Source organism: Parasteatoda tepidariorum, chromosome 6 (assembly GCF_982258835.1).
Source record: "Parasteatoda tepidariorum strain Cologne lab strain chromosome 6, Ptep-v5.0, whole genome shotgun sequence".
In the NCBI taxonomy this organism is placed as follows: domain Eukaryota; kingdom Metazoa; phylum Arthropoda; class Arachnida; order Araneae; family Theridiidae; genus Parasteatoda; species Parasteatoda tepidariorum.
Window position 1 is genome coordinate 24,478,444 of NC_141760.1, and position 23,480 is coordinate 24,501,923.

The window sequence follows — 23,480 nt, forward strand, 5'->3', positions numbered from 1 at the left end:
ATTATTAAAAAAATAATACTTGTTTAAAAATGAGAAAAAATGGTTTTAAAAATGTAAATACTATTGATGCAGATCTATAAAGTATTTCTTATTGATGAAGTAGATCAAATATTTCTTTTATGTATTTGAATAATTATTTTTTTAATTGTATCATTCTTGTTACACAATTTAATTTAAAATAAACTTTAAAAAATGTTCATATTTGTTGCCTTTAAGATTAAACTAGATTTGAATAATCATTAATGTATAATTTGATGTTTTAAAAATTATGCTGTTAAATATTTATTTAAAATTTTTTAGTATCATAAAAATTTTAAAACAGTTTATTTTATACTTTTTCTCCAACAGTGTTGATTACATTTTATTATAAACATAAATTCAAATTTAAATTATGATTGATTATTTTTTTTATTAGTACCGAACTAATTAGATTTATTAATTTAAAATCTGTAAATGAAGAATGTGCTAATAAGCAAATAAAACAAGTAAATAAAAAAATCAGTAAAATGAAATTTGTAAAATAATTAATAAACTAAACACATGATTGTTATTTTAATTTTTAAATGTTTTGACAAATAAGAAAATGTTATGTGTTTATGTGCAATGTTGCTATATGTAAAACGACCATTTTCGATTAAATTTGAGGCTTAATGTTGTTTATTAATAGTTTTTCTACTAATGTTGCTTTACTGATAAAAATAATTTTTATATTTGTTGCCAATGTTTCCCCCTCCCCGGAAATAATAAGAATAATCAATCATTTTAAATCGATCTGAGGCCATCGACATAGCTCTTTGTTGAAATAGTCAAATTTGAGATCATTTTTCTAAGAAGCTAAAGGGCCATTCAAATACTACGTAGGCTCGTTTCGGGCATCAAACTTTCCCGATAACGATTAAAAATAGCAAATAAACGATTAAAATATCAAATAAAATGTAAACGACTATGCACTAAAAAATGTGCTAAAATGTGTACCAAAGTAAAAAGAACAAAACTAGAGGGCATTTATGCACACAAAAAAGGCAAAAAAATACTAAATTTTACCAAGAAGTACAAAGATTGCGACTGTCACAAATGACAAAAAAACCAATCAGATTTAATTAAGTAAATTGCATGATAATTATAATTACTCGTATAATATGTAAAGTTAAAGAAAAAAAACAGATACGTAAGTTTTGTCCTAAAATTATAATTGAATCCTCTTACGCAATCCATTAACTTACCGTTATCTTTGTACCCCATTCCTAGTATAACTTCTGGAGCTCTGTAGTACCGTGTCACGACGTATGGTGTCATCATGAAGGTAGTACCGGCAGTTCTTGCCAGACCAAAGTCCAAAATTTTCAGAGTACAATCGGATTTAACTACAATATTGCTTGGCTTTAGATCCTAGAACAAAAAATGTATAAATCTTTTAAATAAATACGATTTAATGTGTTTTGAAACATTATTTACCACCTTTAAAACAAAACTTATATCAGTCGTTCTTCAAGCTCTGTTTAAAGGTTGTCTGAACTGAAATTCAACTGGTAGTTTAATTTTATATGATTCGTTTTATTCTAATATCGTAATATTTCGAATTTATTTGTAAGCATATGCATGGACGTTGGGGGAGAGAGAAAATATCTGACAAATTACTTTTATACACTATAAAAAATTCGGATCAAATTGACTGGCACTCAAGGTTCCAGTACTTTTTACCGGAATTTTATACCTTTTATCGGCATTCAAGGCGCCAATACTTTTTACTGTAAAATCTTACATAACAAAAAAATCTGACATACCATAATTTTGACTGTAAAATCACTACATCACTGTAATTAAATGAATATTACTGTAAAAAAGGGTAAAAATGGATTTCAAGGTAAAATAAATGGATTTCGCGGTAAAAGGGATTTTATGGATGCTGCATTTAGAGTTGCAGTTCTTTATTTCGACTCGGAATTTTTTATTATTATGGTCGTATGAATTTTTAATCTTTTAATGACATTTTTATGGTAAAGGGCATAATAATAACTACGGAGCCTTAAATATCTCTTATGACATTTTCAATTATTTATAGAGTATTATTATAGGTTTTATTGTTATTGAGTATTATTATTGTTAATAAATATTATTGTTGCTTTTGAAATGAAGAATAAACCTAACCTATCAAGATATTTTCGAAGGGTGATAATCTCAATACAGTGTTTTTCTTTTTGCAATGAATTTTTAAAGCAACATTTATGCAATTAATTGCATGTGTTCTTTTTGCTGTTAACAATTAATAATTTGGTTTTTCATTAAGTTATGTACATTATTAAAATATTAGGTATCCTTTATACCTTTACATCCTTTATCATTTATATCCTTTATATCCGTTAAACAATGTAAGCAATTACGATTAATGTAATTAAATTAAGCAATATAACAATAGATCAAAATATGTAGAAACACGTTTTAGAATATTTTATCCAATATAAAACATTGAAACATACGCACAATAGACAAAAAAAGAACACTTTTGAGTAACCTTTGACCTAATGATCGGGATTCATGTTCAAAGACTTAACATCAATGGCTCGAGGATCTAACCTCAAACATGTTAATTACAGTTAAAAAGTTTAGTTAAAAATCGAATACAAAATCGCTCTGAATAAACATGTCTTTTTTACTGACAGATTCGAATTTCTGTCCCACACAATATTGGATAAGTTTATTTTCTATTCGAAAGCTGGATTTTTCAATTTCGGAAACAAGAAAAGTCTGTGGGGCTAAATCCGGAGAGTATGATAGATGATTCAGCGCAGCAACATCGGAAACTGAAAAAATTGCTGAAGGAATCAAGCATAAAGAGTTTAAAGGCTCTGACGTTAGAATTGAAGAGCATTTTGAAAAAAGACTTTAAAAGTTGTTTCTGAGTACAGCCGAGTAATGAAGTACATTATGGCATGTAGTGGGTGTTCCGAAACATAATTAATGAGTATTTTCCGGAATTTTTTGGATCAGTACAAAAACAGATAGTTTATAAATTTTATAGTTCTGTTTTAAGTAATTATTTTGTGTATCACCTAGCTTTATGTATTTATGCGTCATTATATTGCTACAACATCACCATGATTAATGTTAAATTTTTCAATACAGTTAATTTGGTTTAGCTTTGAACTTGCATAGTGACAATCTCTTTTGAATATAGTTCGGTTTTAGTCATAATTGTTTAAAAAATAACTATCAGCAATAAAATATATTAAGTATAAAAATGGTATTAAGTATAAAAATATATTAAGTTCATAAATATATTATGTATAAAATATATTAAGTATTGTTAGAACAATTCTTCCAACGTAATTATGCTCTTGTAAATCAAAACACCGTTTTTGAGTTACAAGAGCTACTAATTAATTAAAAGACGTGTCTAAGTTGTCTCCACTTTACTTATCTGTCCACTGGAAATCCATCAATGATCAATTAGTTACAGATAGCAACTAATAGGATTGCGTTTCTATTGGGGTATGAATATGAATCGTCCAATTGGAATGGTGCAAACAACAATTGATTGCTTTATTCCACTCAAGGACATAGTTCAGCCTCTAGCTTGGATATTTCTATTCTACTATTATAAATCTTTGTTCTTAGCATTTCTTTTAGCTTATAAGTAAACATGGTTGCTAGTCATTTTTTTATTATTAGGCATTTGTATTCTGACTTACGCTAACCGTATCAAACAAAGTTCAACTTCCTTGAAAGGACTAATAGACGCTCTTAAACAAGTTGCTATTTTAACTCACTTTGATTATCTTCGTCTTTAATTTTATTGTTAAAAATATTGTTTTAATTCTATTAAAAAAGAAAAGAAAAGACGTGAGTTCAATCATTAGACGAATACACTTTTTTATGTGAAAAATCTTCTAAAATGAGAGTGTTCCTCTTACCCTGTGAATGATGCCTGCCGAATGCAAATGCTTTATGCCACAGAGCATCTGGTAAAGAAGATAAGACATTCTTTCATGATCCAGGTCCATCTGTATCACTTGGCAGAGATTGGCATCCATCAGTTCCATCACCAGATACCTGCAGGAAGGGATCAATTCCGTCACGAAACAATAATATTTAGTCTCTTAGCGGTTTTTTTAAAGTGCATAAGATTTCTCACTATGCTCTTATTCTCTGAAAATTAAATTATAACTGACTGTAAGAAATCTATTAATGATAGCAAACTTGATTCCGATCTCTACTCTTTGACCACTAGGTAAACTCTCATGGGGTGGGGCCTGATTCGGAGAGGGGTTGAGATTGGTGTCACTAGATAGTTTTTTAGAAAGATAGTTTTTTAGAATATCAAAAAATTCTATTTTTTTAAAATCTAACTTTCATTCTATTTTTTCGATTTTGAAATAACAAGTTTTCCGCCATCCTTATCCAATCCGTCTCCTTGGAATCAAAATTCAACAATTTACGCCGAATTAGGATTATAGTCAAATCTGCCATAAAAAACAGGTATTAGTTTTAAGCTGCTGGTTATTTTACCGTAATTTCAGAATTAAACAGGACAGTGAAGCAACGTGCCCAGCATTACGCGCATGCCACCTCTACCTCCCAATAAAAGTGGATGGGCTTCAGCCCATAAATTATATTTGAATCTCCGTCTTTCACAATGAAAGCTCAATACCTTGAAGTTTTAAATGATAATGCCAGAAATGTTAGAATTAAAAAAAAGCATTTTCACGTGACAATTGCCTCGATCTGTACTTTAGAGATGCTATGCGTATAAATGATTTCGGTAAACTTATTGAATGCTTGGGATTCCACTTGAATAAAACTGTAATATGCAATTAAGAAAGATATAATGCAATCAGCCTAAAAAATCAACTATTCCTTGTAACAAACCAAGAATTTAAGTATTTGTCGTATTAAGTTGAAAATATTAAATATTCTCAGTTAAAATATGTATTTCAGACATGAATCTGACATTTAACTGAATTTCGAAACTTTTTGAATACAACTGAAGAAATATTCTTTAACTGGGTTTTCAGGTTTAACAAAGTTAAGCTTCTGATGCACTTCATGGTTTAATTTATGGTACTTTCATAGTTAATCTCTTTAACAATCCCATTTTGAATCATCAACTCTTATGGTTCTTGCAATCAATCCTTTAACAATATTTAATTATACGATTTTTGTAAATTTTATTGTAAAAGAAGAATTAAATTATTTATTCTTACACATCTTGAAAGTCTTCTAATGTTTTCTGTGGGGTGAATGCATTTAAAAGACCAATGATCTGAAAAACACAATCAAATTCAAAATTAGTAAATAAATGCATTTAAAAGACCAATGATCTGAAAAACACAATCAAATTCAAAATTAGTAAATAAATGCATTTAAAAGACCAATGATCTGAAAAACACAATCAAATTCAAAATTAGTAAATAAATGCATTTAAAAGACCAATGATCTGAAAAACACAATCAAATTCAAAATTAGTAAATAAATGCATTTAAAAGACCAATGATCTGAAAAACACAATCAAATTCAAAATTAGTAAATAAATGTATTTATCATTATCTACATACATTTATATACAATTACTATTTAAGCTTAACGTAAACTTAACTAATAAATTGAACTATATTATCGATTTCACTTTTTTTTTCTATGTAATATTGATTGGAAAGTAAATATTCGTTAATATGACATTAACATATACCAGGCACCCTATTAAGTTTGCTGCAAATTTGGACGAGATAGCTGTTAACGTGAACGCATTTCGGATAGTATTAAATATTCAGTAGAAATCCATTCTTCAATCCATCCAAATCCATCCTTCAAAATCCATTTATGGAAACTATTAACAATATCTCCTTTGATGGTGCTTGTTTATGCAGCAATATCGCATTGAGCATCAAGAGTATCATATCAAGTATCATACTAATATCAAATATTATATTAAGAGAATCATATAAATGTCATGTGTCATATTAAGAGCATCATTTGTATCGAGTATAAGAGTATACGCCGTATGCAGTGTTAAGAGTATCATACCAATAACAGTATCACTAATCGTATCATGCTGACTGCATAGTGAATATATGTGCCATTGTGAATGCAATATTCAGAGGATGCGCGTTACAAAAACTTTGCCATTTAGTATTTTGTGCTTGTTAGAAAATAAAAAGAAAACTTATTTTCATCATTGTAGTGGAAGAAAAGTCAGCATGTTTTGAGCGTCTAAAACAGAACGCTCTTTGTCAGGACAATAATACGATAATTTGAAAATAGAGAAGAGTCAGAATATTTTGAGCATCAAAAACAGGACGCTCTTCGTCGGGATTATACGTTGATTGAAAACTTAGATAAACTGGTTAAAAAAAGACACAGTTGCTAATGAAAAAGAATAGACTTTTTTTGGCAACTGCCACCTTTCTTGTTTCATGTTTTGTGGTCTTGACAAGGAGTGTCGCGTTCTGTGTGCCCAAAACATGTCAACTTGTCTTCCATTTATTTCTTTATTTTTAGTTTTCTAAAGATTATTCGTGTCATATTTTGCACAAATTTGTTTCCCTGATCCCCCATTTGTTTATTTAAAATATTAAAGTTTTAAGATTCATTATCAACCTATAATTTAAAATGTTAAGGAAATTTTGTACATTAAGTTTAGGGGTCTAAATCTGCCAAACCAAGATATTTAAAATATCAATTTTAAGCATTTTTATGCGTTTGTAATTTTATAGGAAAAAATTAAGTTTAACTGGCTGTCATAACTTTCGTAAAAGTAAAAACTTAGCTATTAGATTTTGTATTATTTAATAAAATTTTATTGTCCTGTGAAAAACTTATATTTTTTGAAGAAGCACCTACATTATTGTAACTGGTCGCTATGAACAATAATTTGTCATGATATTATAGACATTTCATGCTTCCCACTTTCTTTTAATTTTTAATTTTATATTTATTAATTTGATCCTTCTCACAATAAAAATGAACTTCAGTTTTTTTAATAAGGTGCAACTGACTGAAATAAAATTCTAAAAAATAGTCTTTCTTCATTTAATTATTTATTAACATAAAAATTCTAAAAGTTCTACGGCTAAAGGTCAAAGTGTTTGCCATCAGTATGTAATTTTAAGTCTTATATAGCAAATAATTTAAAATCCCTTAAAACGTCAATAGAGTGGCTCAACTTTTTAATAAATAGCCAAATAATTGATATTTTCCTATGAAGAGTGGTGACTTTTTATTCATTTATGTTTCGAAGCTGGAGCTAAGAAATAGAGGCAAATGCATATTACCCTCCCTACCGGCAATCCGCTGAAAACCATAACTTTGGAAATTTAAAATATAATTGAATATTTTCATCTCATTAGTATATCCTGGCAACTTCTCAAGATCTAATAAACGTCATAATCAAGATATAATTAAATCCTATACGAATTTCTTTTTTAAAATGTATATTTATTCTTTATTTACTTTAAAACTTTTTAAAAATAAATTCCATCTAAAGGACAGCACTAAAATAGTTTTTATCCTACATTTTATAAAATTAAAAACATTTTACCTCATTGACTTGGACCAGAAATATGCGTAATTACATATGATTATTATATTATTTATTAATTATAATGTATAACTATACATGATGTGTAACCAGCAACTATAGATTAACCAAATTTATTAATTTATATAGAATCTAGCAAGGAAAGGAGGGCATAAGTGGATTTCTTGAAATTTATTCTTGGAATTAATAAGATATTTTAAATATATAAAGGAACACCCTTATAAAAAAATCCGCTTTCGGGATTGTTTTGAGGCTAACAAGTGTAAGAAAAGAGGAAGAGCCTGAGGTAGGAAATGAGGCTATGTTTTGCACCAAAAATAACCTCATTCATAAATCTCAATTTCAACCTCGTTTGCACCTAATAAAATCAACCTCATATATAGCTCAACAATACTGCCAGTTGAAATCGGGTAGAATTATTTTCACCTCAAATAGACTTGTAGAGTAGAAAAAATGATTTGTACATTTCAAAAAACAGCTTTTCTAAGCTGGTGCTCTAAGGTAGATTAATATCAACCTCAAAACAACCTCAAGTGTGAATAAAACAACTTGAAACATCTTGATTATAAGCCTGGAGAGGTTGATTTTTAGGGTTAATTTTTGAAGACCTCCACAAATCAAACTTTACACCTGAAAACAACCTCCAATAAACCTTAAAAAACATCTCAAATTTTTGTAAGGGCACATAATTATTCATCTACAACAAGTTAAATCAAATTCGATCATTTTCTTGAATGCTGCAAACTAAGATAGGTAAGCATTGTTAAGTAAGAAAGGTAGGCATTCATAGGAAAATGTTCGCTTTAGCTTTATGGATTAAGGAAATGCATGAGTATTATCAATAGATAATTTGCACTTTATAAATTTTAAGTATGAAAACTATGGATTTTCTTAAAAATTGCTCTCAAGTTCCCCTTTTTATCCCATATGAAATCAAAGTACAAGGCATTTGATATTTTTTACACATTATTTAAACAGTATTTTCTCTCTCAATGGTAAAAAAATATATTATTGAAAGTAAAAATATCCATTAACGTTCTACAAAAAATAAATCATTTGTCAAGCGAATAAAAATAAGCCAGCCACCGCCGTTTATAGCCTTAGAGAATCTTTCCTTAAAACACTCAGACTTTTATAAATCTTCCCGTAAAAGCGAAGATGCTTCTAAACCCTTCTCCTCGCTATTAAAATAAAAAGAAATCCCTTTTAAAATGGATCCTTCTTTTGCATACTCGTTTTATTCTTGAGGAGTAGAATAAATTTAGCCTAATAAAATGGACTCTTGTTACTTTAAAAATCCATTTAGGGAAAAGGTTTTTAAAGCATTATGAGCCTTTCTTAGCATGTAATAGACAAGTAGATATTTTATCAAGAGTCACAATGACACAGAAAATATAGTAAGTGAAAATGTTTTATGCCCTTAGCTATTTGTTACAAATTAATTTGCATCTATTAATTAAGTATGAGGCTTAATATAGTCTCATTATGAGTTGGCTTCGAGCTTATTAAAATTTATAAGCTCACCTTATGAAGTGTCGAGAGATTAAGAGAAAAAGCTAACTGTTTACAAGTAATAAATTAAAAGTAAAAAAAAAGACTTTTAAAACGATTTTTTTATGCAAAGATTTTATAGCGAAAGAAAAATATTTTGTGAATACACTGATTCATCTATGATGATTTTTATTTATGGTTTAGATATAAAAAAAGAAACGTAAATGTTAAAATAGAGAAAACTTTTTTTATGGGCCGTCAAGAATATTTAACTAGCATAATTTTGTGTTCTTAATATTATAGGTTTATTTTTTATTTGATTTTAAAGGAATTAATTTAAGAAATTAGCATTCTATATATTTTAATATTTTTATTTAACAATGCATACTCTTTTCGCAAATTTTTATTCAACTTTAAAACTAAGAAAATACCATGTAATGCAAGATCGTCGAAAAGAATATATTTTTAATATCATTTAATTAAAAGAAATATTATTTTTATTTCTAAAAGTTAAGAAATTTAGTGTGACGATAATTCAAGACCATCATTTTAGTAAGATATAAACATATTTTTGTACGCATGTTCTCATGTTGCACATGAACTCAAGATCATCGTTTTATTAACATATAAACATATTTTTGTACGCAAGTTCTCATGACATGTAGTACACGAACTTAAGTTCATCGTTTGTGTAACATCAAAAAATATTTTTGTACGTATGCTCTTATGACACGTTGCACATGAACTTAAGTCCATCATTTTAGTAACATAAAAACATAATTTTGTAAGTATTTTCTTATGACATGTTGCGCATGAACTCAAGATCATCGTTTCAGTAACACATAAACGTATTTTTGTACGCGTGTTCTTATGACATGTAGCTTATGAACTCAAGACCATCGTGCTTAAGTGGAGTCCATTTTTAAATAACAGTATTTTTCTGTGAAATAAACGGTTTTATACTGGTACACCAGTTAACAATTTTTTCTGCAAATTTAACAATTTCACAGTGTAGTTAGTTACAGTGTAGCTGCTATTTAGTTCAACCATTTCGATACGGATTTAAATTTACGACCAGAAATTAATAGATTTATGACTGTGGAAGCAATTTTGCAGATGAACGTTCTTTTATTTTACCTCTGATATTCTAAACACCTTAATAAGTGAGTTAGAGGATAGTTGCAATTATTTTTCCATTTTGTTAGTAATTGTGATTTCAATAGTCTTGAATCTTGGAGCAAAAATAAAATTATTTAAAACTAATGAAACGGTATAACAATTAGATGGCTGAGATCATTATCATTGTCATCATTTTTTATAAATGCTATATCATTATCTTTAAGTTTTATTTCATTGATCAATATAAATTATTTACCTCATATCTTTTTTTAAAATAGTTTTGCGACTGACATAAATGTTTTTGCAATCATTGGTATTTTTTGTGCTAATTTTCAAGAAAAATAAATATGTTATATTAGTGACACTTTGCGAACTCTGTGAGGTACCTGGTTTCAATAATTTTGGATCTCCAAACGGAGTCGGAGTAGAAAGAACTGAAACCGTTGAAACAATATAACTTCTGATCAATTAAAATAACGGCATCTGAAATGGAAATTCTTAGAACCTTTTTATATTTTTTAGTTTACTTTTAAAATCAATATAGTAGCAGTAGTATCTATCAAGTAGTAAGCTCTATCAATAGTAGTAGTTCATAGTAGTAATTTCAATCTATGGTAGTTATTTTTATCAATGGTATAGTAGCAGTTATATCATTTCAACACTTTTGAATATTCCCTTCTATAATCCTCCTGCACAACTTTGATGATCAAGAACGACTTGATGTCTAAAATGTAATCACTTCTCTGAGCCAACTTTCAAAAAGAAGATTAGACCACGCATTTTAATCAGTTAGTTACAGCAGTTTGTCTTTTTAGCTTACATTTCAGAACCAAACAGGCTTGTCATCTGCAACAATGTAATCTATTACTCCTCCTAGGCTATTTTTATGAACAAGATTAGGTCCCGAGTCTGGAACATTGAAATCAGTTAATTATATCAGTTAGCCTTACAAGCCTGCTTTCAGGAACAGCTTATCGCCTCAGTTAGCTTCCTTAGACTATTTTTGAGAACAAGATTGGCCTCTCCTCTTGAGCATTGCAATTAGTTTAATCTCTTTGACTATATTCAGGAACTAAATTGACATGGAATCTAGAACAATGTCAGTTGGACTTTCAAGTCAAATTTCCAGAGAGGAATAGGCCTGGATTAAAAAAACATAGTAATCAGTTTAACCCTTAACCTAAATTAAGGAACAGGATCATGGTGTTGGAAACCATATAATTAAGATAACCATTATCATTTAGTTCTCCTAGTTTAATTTCTGTAAAAAAGATTAGTCTTTGCAAATGCAGTATTGTAATTAGTCGCAATAACTCTTTTTTATATTAGAAAACGGGGAAATCCTTGAAACAACTTTGGAGTTTTGGAGCTATTGTTCTGAACATGTTTGAAGCCTAATCTGTTTCGACCAGTTTTAAAGAAACAAAAGACATTTATTCAAAAGAGTTTTGCAATGCTTACATTTTTGTGGTTGACGAGCTTCATGAGCTTGAATTCCCTGTAGGCCCTTTTCGCGTGAGTCACATTTTGGAAGGGTCGGCTTAGTTTCTTTATAGCCACATTTTGCCGGCTCACAGTGTCGTATGCAGCACTAAAAATAGAAAGAAAAAAGTCATTAATTAGCAGTCATCGTGACCATTTACGTAATTATAAACATATTCAATGATAGGATACAGTCGGTACGAGCATACTGGTTTCTAAAATTCCATAATTCCCGGTGCTGGTTTTCCTTCATGCATGCAGTCAAGCTCTCATGCTGGTTTTTAAAATTCTATAATTTAGCTAAGTGAATCGGTACACTGAGCTATCCAAAATTCACGCTTACCAGTAGTTTTTCAAGCATTTCTGATACCAGTTCTTTAATAAATTTAATCTTATTGCTTCACATATTATGAACCATGCAACGCATAATTGAGTTTTATTATAGGCTTCAGAAATTCGGTTCTTAAGCTTACATGAGTAGTTTTCGGTGTCTTACTTTTACTGTCTTTCATTTGAATTTTTTTAGTGCCTTCATGTCTTTATCATCACAATATGTTTTAAACATTGCCTATATTTTAAGACAGTTTATTTATAATTTTTAAAAATATACTTGCGTCCTAACGCTGGTCAACACTTTCAACACTGCTGGGCTTAAGGATCATACTGATTTTAAGATCAAATATCTAACCAAAGTTGTTATTAAGAAATGATAAAAAAATCAAGAAAAAATTGCACATTTTTCACAATTTTAGGGCTATGTATTTCGCAAAGTATTCTCATCCTCTTCTATTCTTTAGTATTTTGACTCATTGTTTTGTAACTTAGCTTGCTCATTATATTAATATACCGTAATTTGAAAATTCACTTAAATCTTTGCTTCGGACCAAGCTAATGAGAGAGATATCTACGGTTCGAGAGTACTTCTCTCATTTTTTGTTTTAAAAACAATTCACAACAGTAAATGCATTAATTTTTCAGTTTCATTGTATACATCAGTTGCTCTGTTACCATACGTAAAATATATGCTTGATTATCATATGTATGATTATCATATGTAAAATGTGCTCATGTTGTAAATTTTAAAATACAACAAAAAATAAACTGTGGTGGTTGAGGTGGCCTTTTAACAAGAAGTTTTTTTTAAAAAAAAACTCGGGTTTTGCTGCATAGTCAGAGAAAGAAATTGGTGCGTAGTTAAAATTAGATACTTTTATTGCTCTGCCATAATTGCTAAATAAATGGACCAAAAAAAAATAAAATAAATCTAAGGATTAAAATATGATATTCACTTCATCATCATCATACTTTGTTCTCAAGTCTGTTTATTAAGAGTTAAGGCGAAAATAAAACAATCATCAGTAATGTAGTTTAATTTCTGAAATAATTTAAAGTAATCTAGATGCCTTCATGGTTGTGTAATTTGGTACAAAACTGCAATAAAACCGGATCTACTGGATGTCAGTTAGTTTTTTCCATCAAGGCAATTTGTAGAATTCCTCAAATTAAATAAAGGTTTTTTAAAAATTAGGCAGTTTGGTTTTAATAGTGAAAATGTGAGGAAAGAAAACTTCTGAAATTCGGTGCAGCAAAATTATTTTTAAAAAAAGTGCATATAGTAAAGAAAATAATTTGGGAAAAAATAATAACTGAATAATAAAAAATAAGCAATATTAATAAAAAAGGAAACAAAAAAAAATGATTTGCATTGATCGATGAAGTTTTGTAAAAGGAAAAGATAAAAACGTTTCCTAACGATTATCTATCCAATAATTTTTTTACTACTTAGGAACCAGACTGTCCCTTCTCTTGTTAGAATCTTTGGTGTCTGGCTGTCAGGTATATAATTGATATAAATATTTTTTTGCTTCTGCTTTCTTTCATTGCTCCAATACAACGAATGACACATACCAGACGAAAAGAAAGAGAAACCAGCCAAGTGCATTCATTAGCTACATTACCAAACAATTCTTAAAGGAATTCATAACGCTAAGCAAAATACAGAGCAAATTTATTTGACTTAACAATTCTTTCAACAATATTTGAATGAATGGGTTGCAATTTATGCCAATTATAGAATAAAAAATATTTAGTACACAGAATATTTCGTAACGACCACTCCTAATATATCAGAAAATAGTAAATCGAAAAATATGTAAGTTGAAAAGTTTACACATTCGGTATCACAATCTAACATTTAAGTTAGGGAAAAACGAAAATGCTATCGAAATCTAGCTAATCACTACTGAGAAGGGTGAGGTTTAAAATATCAAAATACGTTTGATTGCTGGAAGAAAAATAATTGTTATCAACATCAGACAATCAAATTGATTTCGATATTTTTACTCCCATTTTCTTCATCAGTAATTCGAAAGTTTCTTGTAGTATTTTTGATATTCATTGCTTAAATATTAATTTTTGACCCATAATGGGTATATATATTTGACTTCGTTCTTGACAAGGATTCTACAACTATATATTACAGAACACCCTGTTTTTTCAATTTTAATCATAATAGAATTAAAGCAATTTATGTTATTATTTATATTGCTATAACATAAATAATATTATATGTATTATTATTTATATTACAGTATTTATATTAAAGCAATTTATATTTTAAATCAATTTATATAGCAATTTATATAATTAAAGCAATTTATCTATACCAATTTATATTATTTGTAGCAATACATAATTTATACAGCAATTTATAATTAGCAATTTATCTATATATATACAGTTTGAATTGACTTGATTTTCTTAAAAAGACGTTTTTTAAAAAATAAACAATATAAGAAAATCTTTAAAACTTGTTTTAAAATACGTCATTTTTCAATGAATTAATATAATTTATTTCTTAAAGTTTCTTAGTGTGTGAAATAATTTAGAATGCTTATTATATTCTCTTGAAACATTAAATGAATAAGTTCAAAGAGTTTTGGATAGTCTTTTAGACATTTATTCTAAAAGAGAGTCATGTAAAAATATAAAGAAACATAATTTACTCGTCAAAGAACCTGAAAGAATTATTACATACTTGTCTCAATTCTTTCAAAGTATGTTTCTGCAAATATTGTCTAGGGACTACTTTATAAAGATATCTTTGTTGTGTCAGCCAAACCCTTCATCTTCTTATTCAGTGTACAGTTGACAGCGTCTTTAGATAACCAGCGAGAGTAGGACGTTTTGTGCAGAATTTAAACGAGTTTGCGCCTTATTTGTAACTAATACATTTATTTAAAAAAAAGGAAATTGAAGAAGAATTATTCAATAAACGCATTTTCTCCACTTACAGTTTTAAATTTTAGTTTTTAGAAATATAAGTTGTAGCTTAATATCTTTAGAATCTGAATTTTCTGGAATTTTTTCCTTTTTTATGACATTACAAATACCTGAATGGCTAATCTTAAATATTTTCATAACAGTTACACGAAGATGATTAGAGCTTGTATGAGACATATGTTTTGAAAACTAGTGTGATAAATCCTTATTTTTTTAATTTAATTTTCTCCTTGAGTTTTTTTCCCAAGTCTTTTGCTTATTATTTAACCTTTATAAGACATTTCAAAATAAATACGTCCTTTCCAAAAATGCTTTTTTTTGTTGTTGCCCAAATTTCGCGTGAGTTTCATAATAGTTAAAAAAAACAACAGTGAAATAGAAAATAATTACTAAATCAACAAAATATATAATATTATGGTCATTAATCGTTTCGACGATGAAAATACTTTTGCAATAATCCTGTTCTAGGATGTTGTTTGACAGAATTAACTCTAACACCTGAATGAGAAATGATATGCTTTTTTGGCTTGCTTGTAAAACTTTTAGAACTAAATTAAGCTCGTTTCGACATCAAACGCATCATGCGTTTGATGTTTTAAAATAAAGAGTAATAGTTTAAGAATAGAATTAAAAGAGAATAAACTTAGAATGATACTGGAATTTTAAAATTTTTTTACTGAATGTAAAAATACAAATGTTGTGCCGAGAGAAAAGAATATTCTCGTCCCATTATATAAACAAAGTAATTGTGATGGTTTTAAGAATAGAATTTTTAAAAAAATAGAACTAAAAGAAAATAAACTTAGGTCATAAAATAGGTCATAGTTTGAAAAAATATTTAACTTTTCCTAACTCGAATAATAATCTGTAATTTTATTTAATAAAGTCAGTTAATTTTGACTTCAATTTATACAATGTTTCTAAATATATAGTATTAGGTCGGTTATTATGAGAAAATTTGTATTGAATATGACTATAATTAATGCTATGCATATGCCATGCATCAGAAAACTATGGTTAACATAAGTATGATTATTATTCAGCATTTCTTATCATTTTATCTTATCATATTATCGATTATTGTATAGATTGAATATTCAAAATTTGATAGAATTCTAGTTTAGAGTTTCTTGGTTTTTGTTTTGCTTCCTATCGCTCACAAGGTGAGCTTGGATATTTTTGTAGAACCGTAATAAAAATTTCTTTTTTATAACAATTATTTTATAACAGTCGTTAAACTGCGGACCCATTTTTGGGCTTACGACTATCTATGTTTAACTCCGTAGCCTTATAATTTGGATTCCAACCCCGAAGACAGGGGATCTTAGATCAAGCATTGGGACAAATTACGATTTGAGAATGACTTTTTGATGAAATAAAATTACTTTAGCTTTACACGTAGATGTAAACCATGCCCGACGGTAAGGGGATTCTAACCCATGATTCTATCACTGAGGATATTTTTACGTCAGCCTTGTGGTGGGTGTGAGCAGGAAACATAATTCGTATCCGGAGCTTGATTTATCATAAGGCAAGAGAGGCCTGGCTCTAGGATACCGGCTTTACTGGCGGCTCTCTAAATATTACAAATATTTTTTTGTGTGTTTTCCCTTAAAACTTGTTGGTTATTAGAATGAGTTAACAAACTCTGAATAAAATATAAGCTCAAATTTACAACGAATTTCATTTTACTTATTTTATAAATAATTGAAAAAGTATTTTGTAAATAAACAACGTGTAAATTTCATTAAAAGTTACGACCAGTAGAGTCCCAACCGAATCTCTACCTTATAGCCCACAGATTTCCGGGCCCTGTTCGTATTCACCAGCCATCGCTCAACTTCAAACTTTGGTCAATTCCTTGATAGGTGAGAGCTTTATCCCTTGAGCCACCACGGCTCAATATAACAAATACTTTTATTTTATAACCGTCGTTGAACAGCTACACAAAATTGAGTTAACCACTTTGACAATGTTCAACTCCGTAATCTTGCAATTTCGATCCCAATCCAGAAGTCAATGAAGCTTCTGGATCAAGTATTGGGAAACATTTGCCATTGGGGAGGACATTTTGATGAAATTAACTAACATTTGCGTTACATGGAGAGGAAAACCACGAAAATCTTCCATGGTTAGCCAAGCAGCATGGGGACTCCAACCTATAATCCGCCTACCACTGAAGATATTTAACGTTAGCTCTGTGATTGGTGTAAACCAGGTGCGGAATTCGTTTCGACTAGCCATCGCTGGGGTTCTAACCTAGGTCATCTCATTGGATGGCGAACGCTCTATCTCTTGAGCTACCATGGCTCGAGAACTAATAATTTTAAATTATTTCATTAAAGCATTTAAACTAAAAATGTTTCTATGCTATAAACTTTAAGAATACTGTCTGCAATTTGAAGTTAATATCGTCCAACCTTATGATGATTACGGTGGAGAACGGTTAAGCTGTATTTAGATCAAACATCATCTGCGAGTCTCATTTAGCTCTTCACTTTACTTGAAGCATTAAATCTCAAAACCGAATTTACTTTGGGTGGAGAGGTTGTGGTTGTGCCTCTTATACTCAACAGAACCACACTGAAAGATAAGTTTCCCCGCCCAGTTTCAGAAAACAAACCAATAGGGAGACAGCAATACTTCCTTTCCTTATCTTCCCGTACAGCAGACTTCCCATCTATTCTCTAAATTTAAATGGAGGATCCTTGTTCAAAGTATTCGGGGGATTATACCTCGGGGGGAAATTCCTGGGAGATCCCTGGATCTTCAATCAAAGTTTGTGTCTTAAAAGGAAATAGGAGGTGTGTGTGTGTTTACTATCGGCTTTCTCGCTTAGATACACCGATTCCAAAGCATAGAGTTTTATGTAAAATGAACAGTGACTGCATTGATAAATTTTCAAAAAATGTAAATATTTTTGATTCACATTTGTTCTTTTTTTTGGTGAGCGAGGAAGTAATTTCAGAAGCATTAAGATATTCGTTTTAGAACATTGTATTTAAATGAAAAATTGTACAATACGTATTGTGCGCATGACCATTGAATTAATTGTACAAGATACAAATACAAATCGTGATGAAGATCAAAAAATGCATGACTCAGATATGCATGTTTTAATCTTTTATTATTTCTGTAAGAATTGCAATTGTTATAGAAATGAATAACAATACAGAGAATGAGTAAATAATATGATTTGCTTCATTTAGCATAATGATAAAGCTTCTGGGACGAAAACACTGAAATGAATTCATAGATTTGTTTCATTAAAATAATAATAACTAAGAAAACATCGAAATTCTGATAGCTACACGATATAACATGGTCAAGTCTGTATTATGCAAACAAAAATTGCATAGCATAGTACCTCAATTAATTACACAAACGAAATTTCAGATTTTCCGAATTTTCGGGAAACCAATCAGGCAATGGTTCCAATAGGTTGGGATTAGCGAGGTTAATAGAGATTGATTAGGAATACTGAACCCTTAAGGATTCAGAATTTAGGGATTTTTGGTGGTACTTAATGGATTTTCGATTATAGTTTAAAGATTTTCAGGAATTTTTTTAAGGATTTTGGAGATTTTTAGGGATATTGAAAATTTTTAAGGATTTCAGGCATTTTTTGGGTTCAATTATTAATAAACAATATATTTCTAACAAAAAATAAATCTCTGATTGAAAAGTAATAAAATTGTATTTATTAATATCTAATATTATTATCATTAAAAAAATTCCCAAAAAATCCATAAAATCCTTTAAAAATCCACCAATTTTAAAACACAATGCAAAAATTCCTAAAAGTCCTAAAAAATCCTCAAAAAATTCATGAAAATCTTTACAATATAATCAAAAATCCATTCAAATCCCCAAATCCTGAATCCTTAACGTTACAGTATTCCCTACTCCTATCTACTGAGATTCTACCATAAATAAACTAAAGTCGATGCAGTTGTGCTAAAGTTACTAAATATTTTCTAGCAGAAGAAAGGAACAACTAAATTTCTAAGAAGGTTCAACTGATCAAAGGCGGGGACTTTTTTATTAAGAAAAATAAAAGAACAAAATCATTTGCATTTCATGCAAAACGTGCTCATCAAATGTGGGAGGGAAAAAAATGCAGAAAAACTGAACTTCAGCCAATTCTCCTATTGCTCTGTTCCAACAGAAAAAAGCAAAATTCAATTCTCTTGGCATATTTACTTATTTGGCTTTTATAGAAGCATAGCTCAACGAGTATTTAATAGGACGAACGGAACATTATCATAAAGTTGTCACGAAACTACCAAAGAATAAGAACGGAAAGAATCAGTCTTCTTTCTTTCTATTCGAAAATTCCATAAAAAAGAATAATTCTTTTCCCTATTTCTACAATTCATTCTTTTTTTAGCATCTGAAGCTATTTTCTTTTGATCTCAACCTTCTGTTAGTCTCCATGGTGATCTAAAGCACCACTTATAACCTCCATTTTTTTTCCTGTGCTTTGCACAATGTAATGATGGAATCGATTTTCTTCTTGATTTGCCTACCGCTTCGTTCCGAGGGATTTTGTGTTCATGTATAATTTTCTACTTTTCCCTTCAAACAGGGGAAAAGGGGTAGAGAAATGTAAATATTTCCCCATTTCCCGTGTCATGCAACAAGAATTTGCAATTTCTACAGGGAGATGAAGCGTTGAAGTTTGATGTGATGTCTTTTTACTTGGCTTCCTTTTAACATCAATAAAAAAGGACGTTGACAAGTGTAAGAGTTTAAGTACTTTGGACGTTTAAAGACATTTTTAATAAAAAAGTGTTTTATTTAATATATCATTATTTTCCCGGGACGTGCAATTTAGTTATCTATTTGACGGTGAAGGAAGAAAATTTTTAATGTCTGTTCCTCCAGGAAAATTAAAGCCTTATAATAGTTGGCTTTATTTTTACATACAGAGTTTTAAAGTCTAATGAATGCATTGTTTTTATTATTTTGTCTTTCTGTTTTTGGCAGCAAAAATAGGCTAAAAGAAAAACTTTTTTTTAAATTGCAGAATGATTTGCGTAAACACGAAAGTAAGGCAAACTAAATTTTTTTTTCGTTATTGAAAATGTCCAATCATTTAAGCATGAAAATAGAAATCACTTTTAAAAGTAAATTTTTACCAAATTTGTTAAAATGTGCCTCATTATAATCACACACTATAACCATTTATTTTATAGAATTAAAATGAATGTTCCATCCTTGAAATATAGTGTCCCTGAGAAAGTTGAAAATAAAAACAATATGTCACCTTTTTTTATATTTAGAAACCTTAAACAACGGAAAAAAACAACCTTAAAATATTTGAATTATCTAGAATGCTATCTAATAAAAATAGGATGTTATGAATAAATAAAAAAGAAACGTGAATAAAGTACAAATAAAGGAACAAAAATGGATATACTATTGTTTCGGTTTTATAAACTGGAATCTTAGTCAGAGTCTAAACACAAAATGGCTAGAGAAAAGTAACGGGCAGACACGTTGCAATAAAGAACAAAGTATTTCAACCAATAATGGACGAGAAACAAGCTTGAACAAGATAACAAATTATGGAAGACCAGAAAAAGTTGCAAGGGAGTTGGGTGGGAACTATGATTTCCAGATGACAAGATGTCGAAATTAAATTAGAATGGATTTTCAAACATTAGGAAATAATTGGTTACTAAAAATATCGTTAGCTAAATTAGTAGAATTTTTCAAAATATGGAATGATTTCTTGAAGTCAAGATCGGTAGATTAAAAACAGTGTTGAATAATTTTAGCTGAAAAAAAAAATCAAACCTGCGATTTGAATCCCAACTATGTAAGGATAGAAAGTTCATTTAATCCTGAATTTGGCCATATCTTTCATGTTTTTTAAGTCGGAATTGAGGCGTACTTTTAGTTTATTCAATATAAACAAGAAAACACAGACAAGAAATTTTAAAAATGCCCCAGCTATTAATATTAGAAATAGGTTATTCAAGATTGATGAAATTTAGGTTGTTTACAGGTGAGAAAATGACTTTGAACTCAAATTTATTCAAAATCTTATCAATGTGAGAGCTAATTTTCAAATTAAATTTTTATAGTTCAAATTAGAGAATTTGTTGAATTGCTGTTTTCTACAGATGGAATAGATAATATCGGAAGGGAATCAACGGTCAACAGCGTGCCTCTAAGGTAAAACAGCTCTTCATTAAGAAGATTACTATTTGGAAAAATTTTTGAAGCACGTGCATAAGACTATCTTTGGATTACGGGGATTAGATGAAAGTTTTTGAGTGAGAAAGAAATCACAAATGATTTTCAATAAGCGCTAATGGGAAATCCAATTCATCGCAATTACGAATAATAAAACAGTCTCAGAAAGGGAAACATTCATTGTTTTCTTGCTCAAACGTGAATTGATTACAATACACCAGAACTAGGAGATTGTGTGAAATATATAATACTCTGTTTATTAATAAAAATAGTTTTTCTTAGTGTAAACGATTATTGCCATGCACTATACGAAAAATTATTTTTTAAATCAAGAAAAATTGATCCTTTGTTCCTCTATATGTCATACCTAGGGCGCATGTCTAGGGCACGTCTATAATATGTCTAGGGCAACAATCATATTAAGCTATTGTCTTCATTGAAATTCTTGTTGTACTATTCTTGTAAAATGAAATTCGTCTTTTATTGAAAACTAATTGAAGTTAGAAATCCATACAATAAAAACTTATTTATAATGAAATTTTCAAGTAGCCTGTATTAGTTAAAATAAATCATTAACAGAATGCCAAATAATAGTACTATTTCAAAGCGCTACATAATTTTATGTCTCAACAATGATTTTTTACAGGTTTTACCAATAAATAAGGACATTTAAACTACGTACACAAATAAAACGTTTTTTGATAAGATTACCGTACTGTATTGTAATGATATTTCCGGTAAATAAAACCATAATTATGGTTAGTAAAACCAAAATATTTGGTATTTAAACCATTCATTTGGTAATTCTTTCAAATTTATATGGTAACGGTTTAACGTAAATTCGGGGATTTCAGAATTACAGTTCTTATTACCACACATTTAGTAAAAAATACGAAATTGAAAAGTAAATTTAACTAAGCAAATAGTTTTTACGCTATGATCTTAGGCATCATGATAAAATTATAAAACTTTATCACAATTACCAAATTTTACCAAAATCATTACCAAAGATCTTCGGTGAAAATCACCGAGCTTTTTTGTGTTCTCATAGAGCCATAAGCATGATAAATTTTCTGAACCTTCTGAAAAAGCCATCTGATACCGGCCTGAAAAACCTTCTGATTCTCAGCATATGTTCTTTTTTTTTAGCTTTAATTCTTTATTTTTTATGTTCATATTATAATATCAAGCTTTATAAATCCAGTCACAAAATAGAGAAATATTCACCATTTCTCGAAATTGCAATAAAAAAATTTAGCTTAATTTTCTTAAAAAATAAATAAATAAAAAAAATAAAACACGAGACACGAAAAAAATTAATGAATAGTATGGACGAATAAAGTGCATTATAGAAGTATATTAAATCACGCATTATGCTAATGAGAAAAACTTTTTCTTTTACTTGGGAATTGGGGCAAAAAGAAACTCACATTACAAAAATTTTATTATAAATAAAACAGTTTTTACAAAATTTTGATAACTTCTACAACTTCAAAGACAACTTAAAAAGAACTGGAACTTCATCGCACAAAATTCACTCTTCGATTTTTCGATAAAGATAGTATAAAAGAAATTTGCATTTTGATAAACACTCTTTGAAATCTTTATTGAGAATATTCTATAAGCTGAGATCTGATTTTCAGCAGATGTTCTTTTTTTTTTTAGAATATTGATTTCTTATCTGAGCTTCCACTTTCTTTTTGTTAAAAGGATGGAAAGAAATTCATCTCTCTCTCATTTCAAATAAGCTGAGAATGATTTCTTTTGAAAGAGATTAATTCAAGCATGTCTGTCTAAATTATTCTTTCCACTTTATGAATTCAACTTCTTTTTAATAATATTTTTAACTTTTCAAGCAAGCAGGATTAAAATGAATAAGGTATTTTTTTTTTAGTATTGCAGGTACGAAAACTGACTATTGTGCAAGACTTCTTAATTAAGAAATAAAATCGTTTTAACTTAAAAGCAAATTATTAGTTTTAATATGTGCAAATATAGCTATCAGAGCAATTAGAAAAATTGTTTAATACTGTTCGAAAACCAAAATAGCTGTTTCGGAAAACTGACATCTTTATTTGCCCACATGCACTATTTTTTAATAATTGAAATGAAATGAAAAAAATTTGTTGAATTTGCTGAATCTGTGGAACAACGAAATATTGATTTTTTTTAATTAATTATCTTTATTTGTAAATATATACGCGATCATGATTAAGTGATTTCTTTTTTAATAAATCTACGTACAGTTTAAGTGTTATTTCAATTTAAACGTCAGCAAGACAAATTATCATACAGCTTTTTATTAGAAGTCAAGATCAGGATTTATGCGAATTAATGTGTGTAGATGATCTGGAGAATCTGAAAAAAG

General features: G+C 29.0%; 1 protein-coding gene across 4 annotated transcripts in view; it reads right to left on the bottom strand.

Annotated features, from left to right (window-relative positions):
* LOC107452093 (stress-activated protein kinase JNK) overlaps nucleotides 1–23,480 on the bottom strand; it is a 98,733-nt gene that overhangs the window by 17,894 nt on the left and 57,359 nt on the right. For all 4 annotated transcript variants that reach the window (XM_087165560.1, XM_087165558.1, XM_087165559.1 and 1 more), the window contains exons 3-6: nucleotides 11,606–11,735; nucleotides 5,202–5,260; nucleotides 3,912–4,050; nucleotides 1,224–1,389 (exon numbers count right to left, since the gene is read on the bottom strand). In XM_087165560.1, the coding sequence (XP_087021686.1) occupies nucleotides 1,224–1,389; nucleotides 3,912–4,050; nucleotides 5,202–5,260; nucleotides 11,606–11,735 (494 nt within the window). The remainder of the gene's footprint in view (nucleotides 1–1,223; nucleotides 1,390–3,911; nucleotides 4,051–5,201; nucleotides 5,261–11,605; nucleotides 11,736–23,480) is intronic.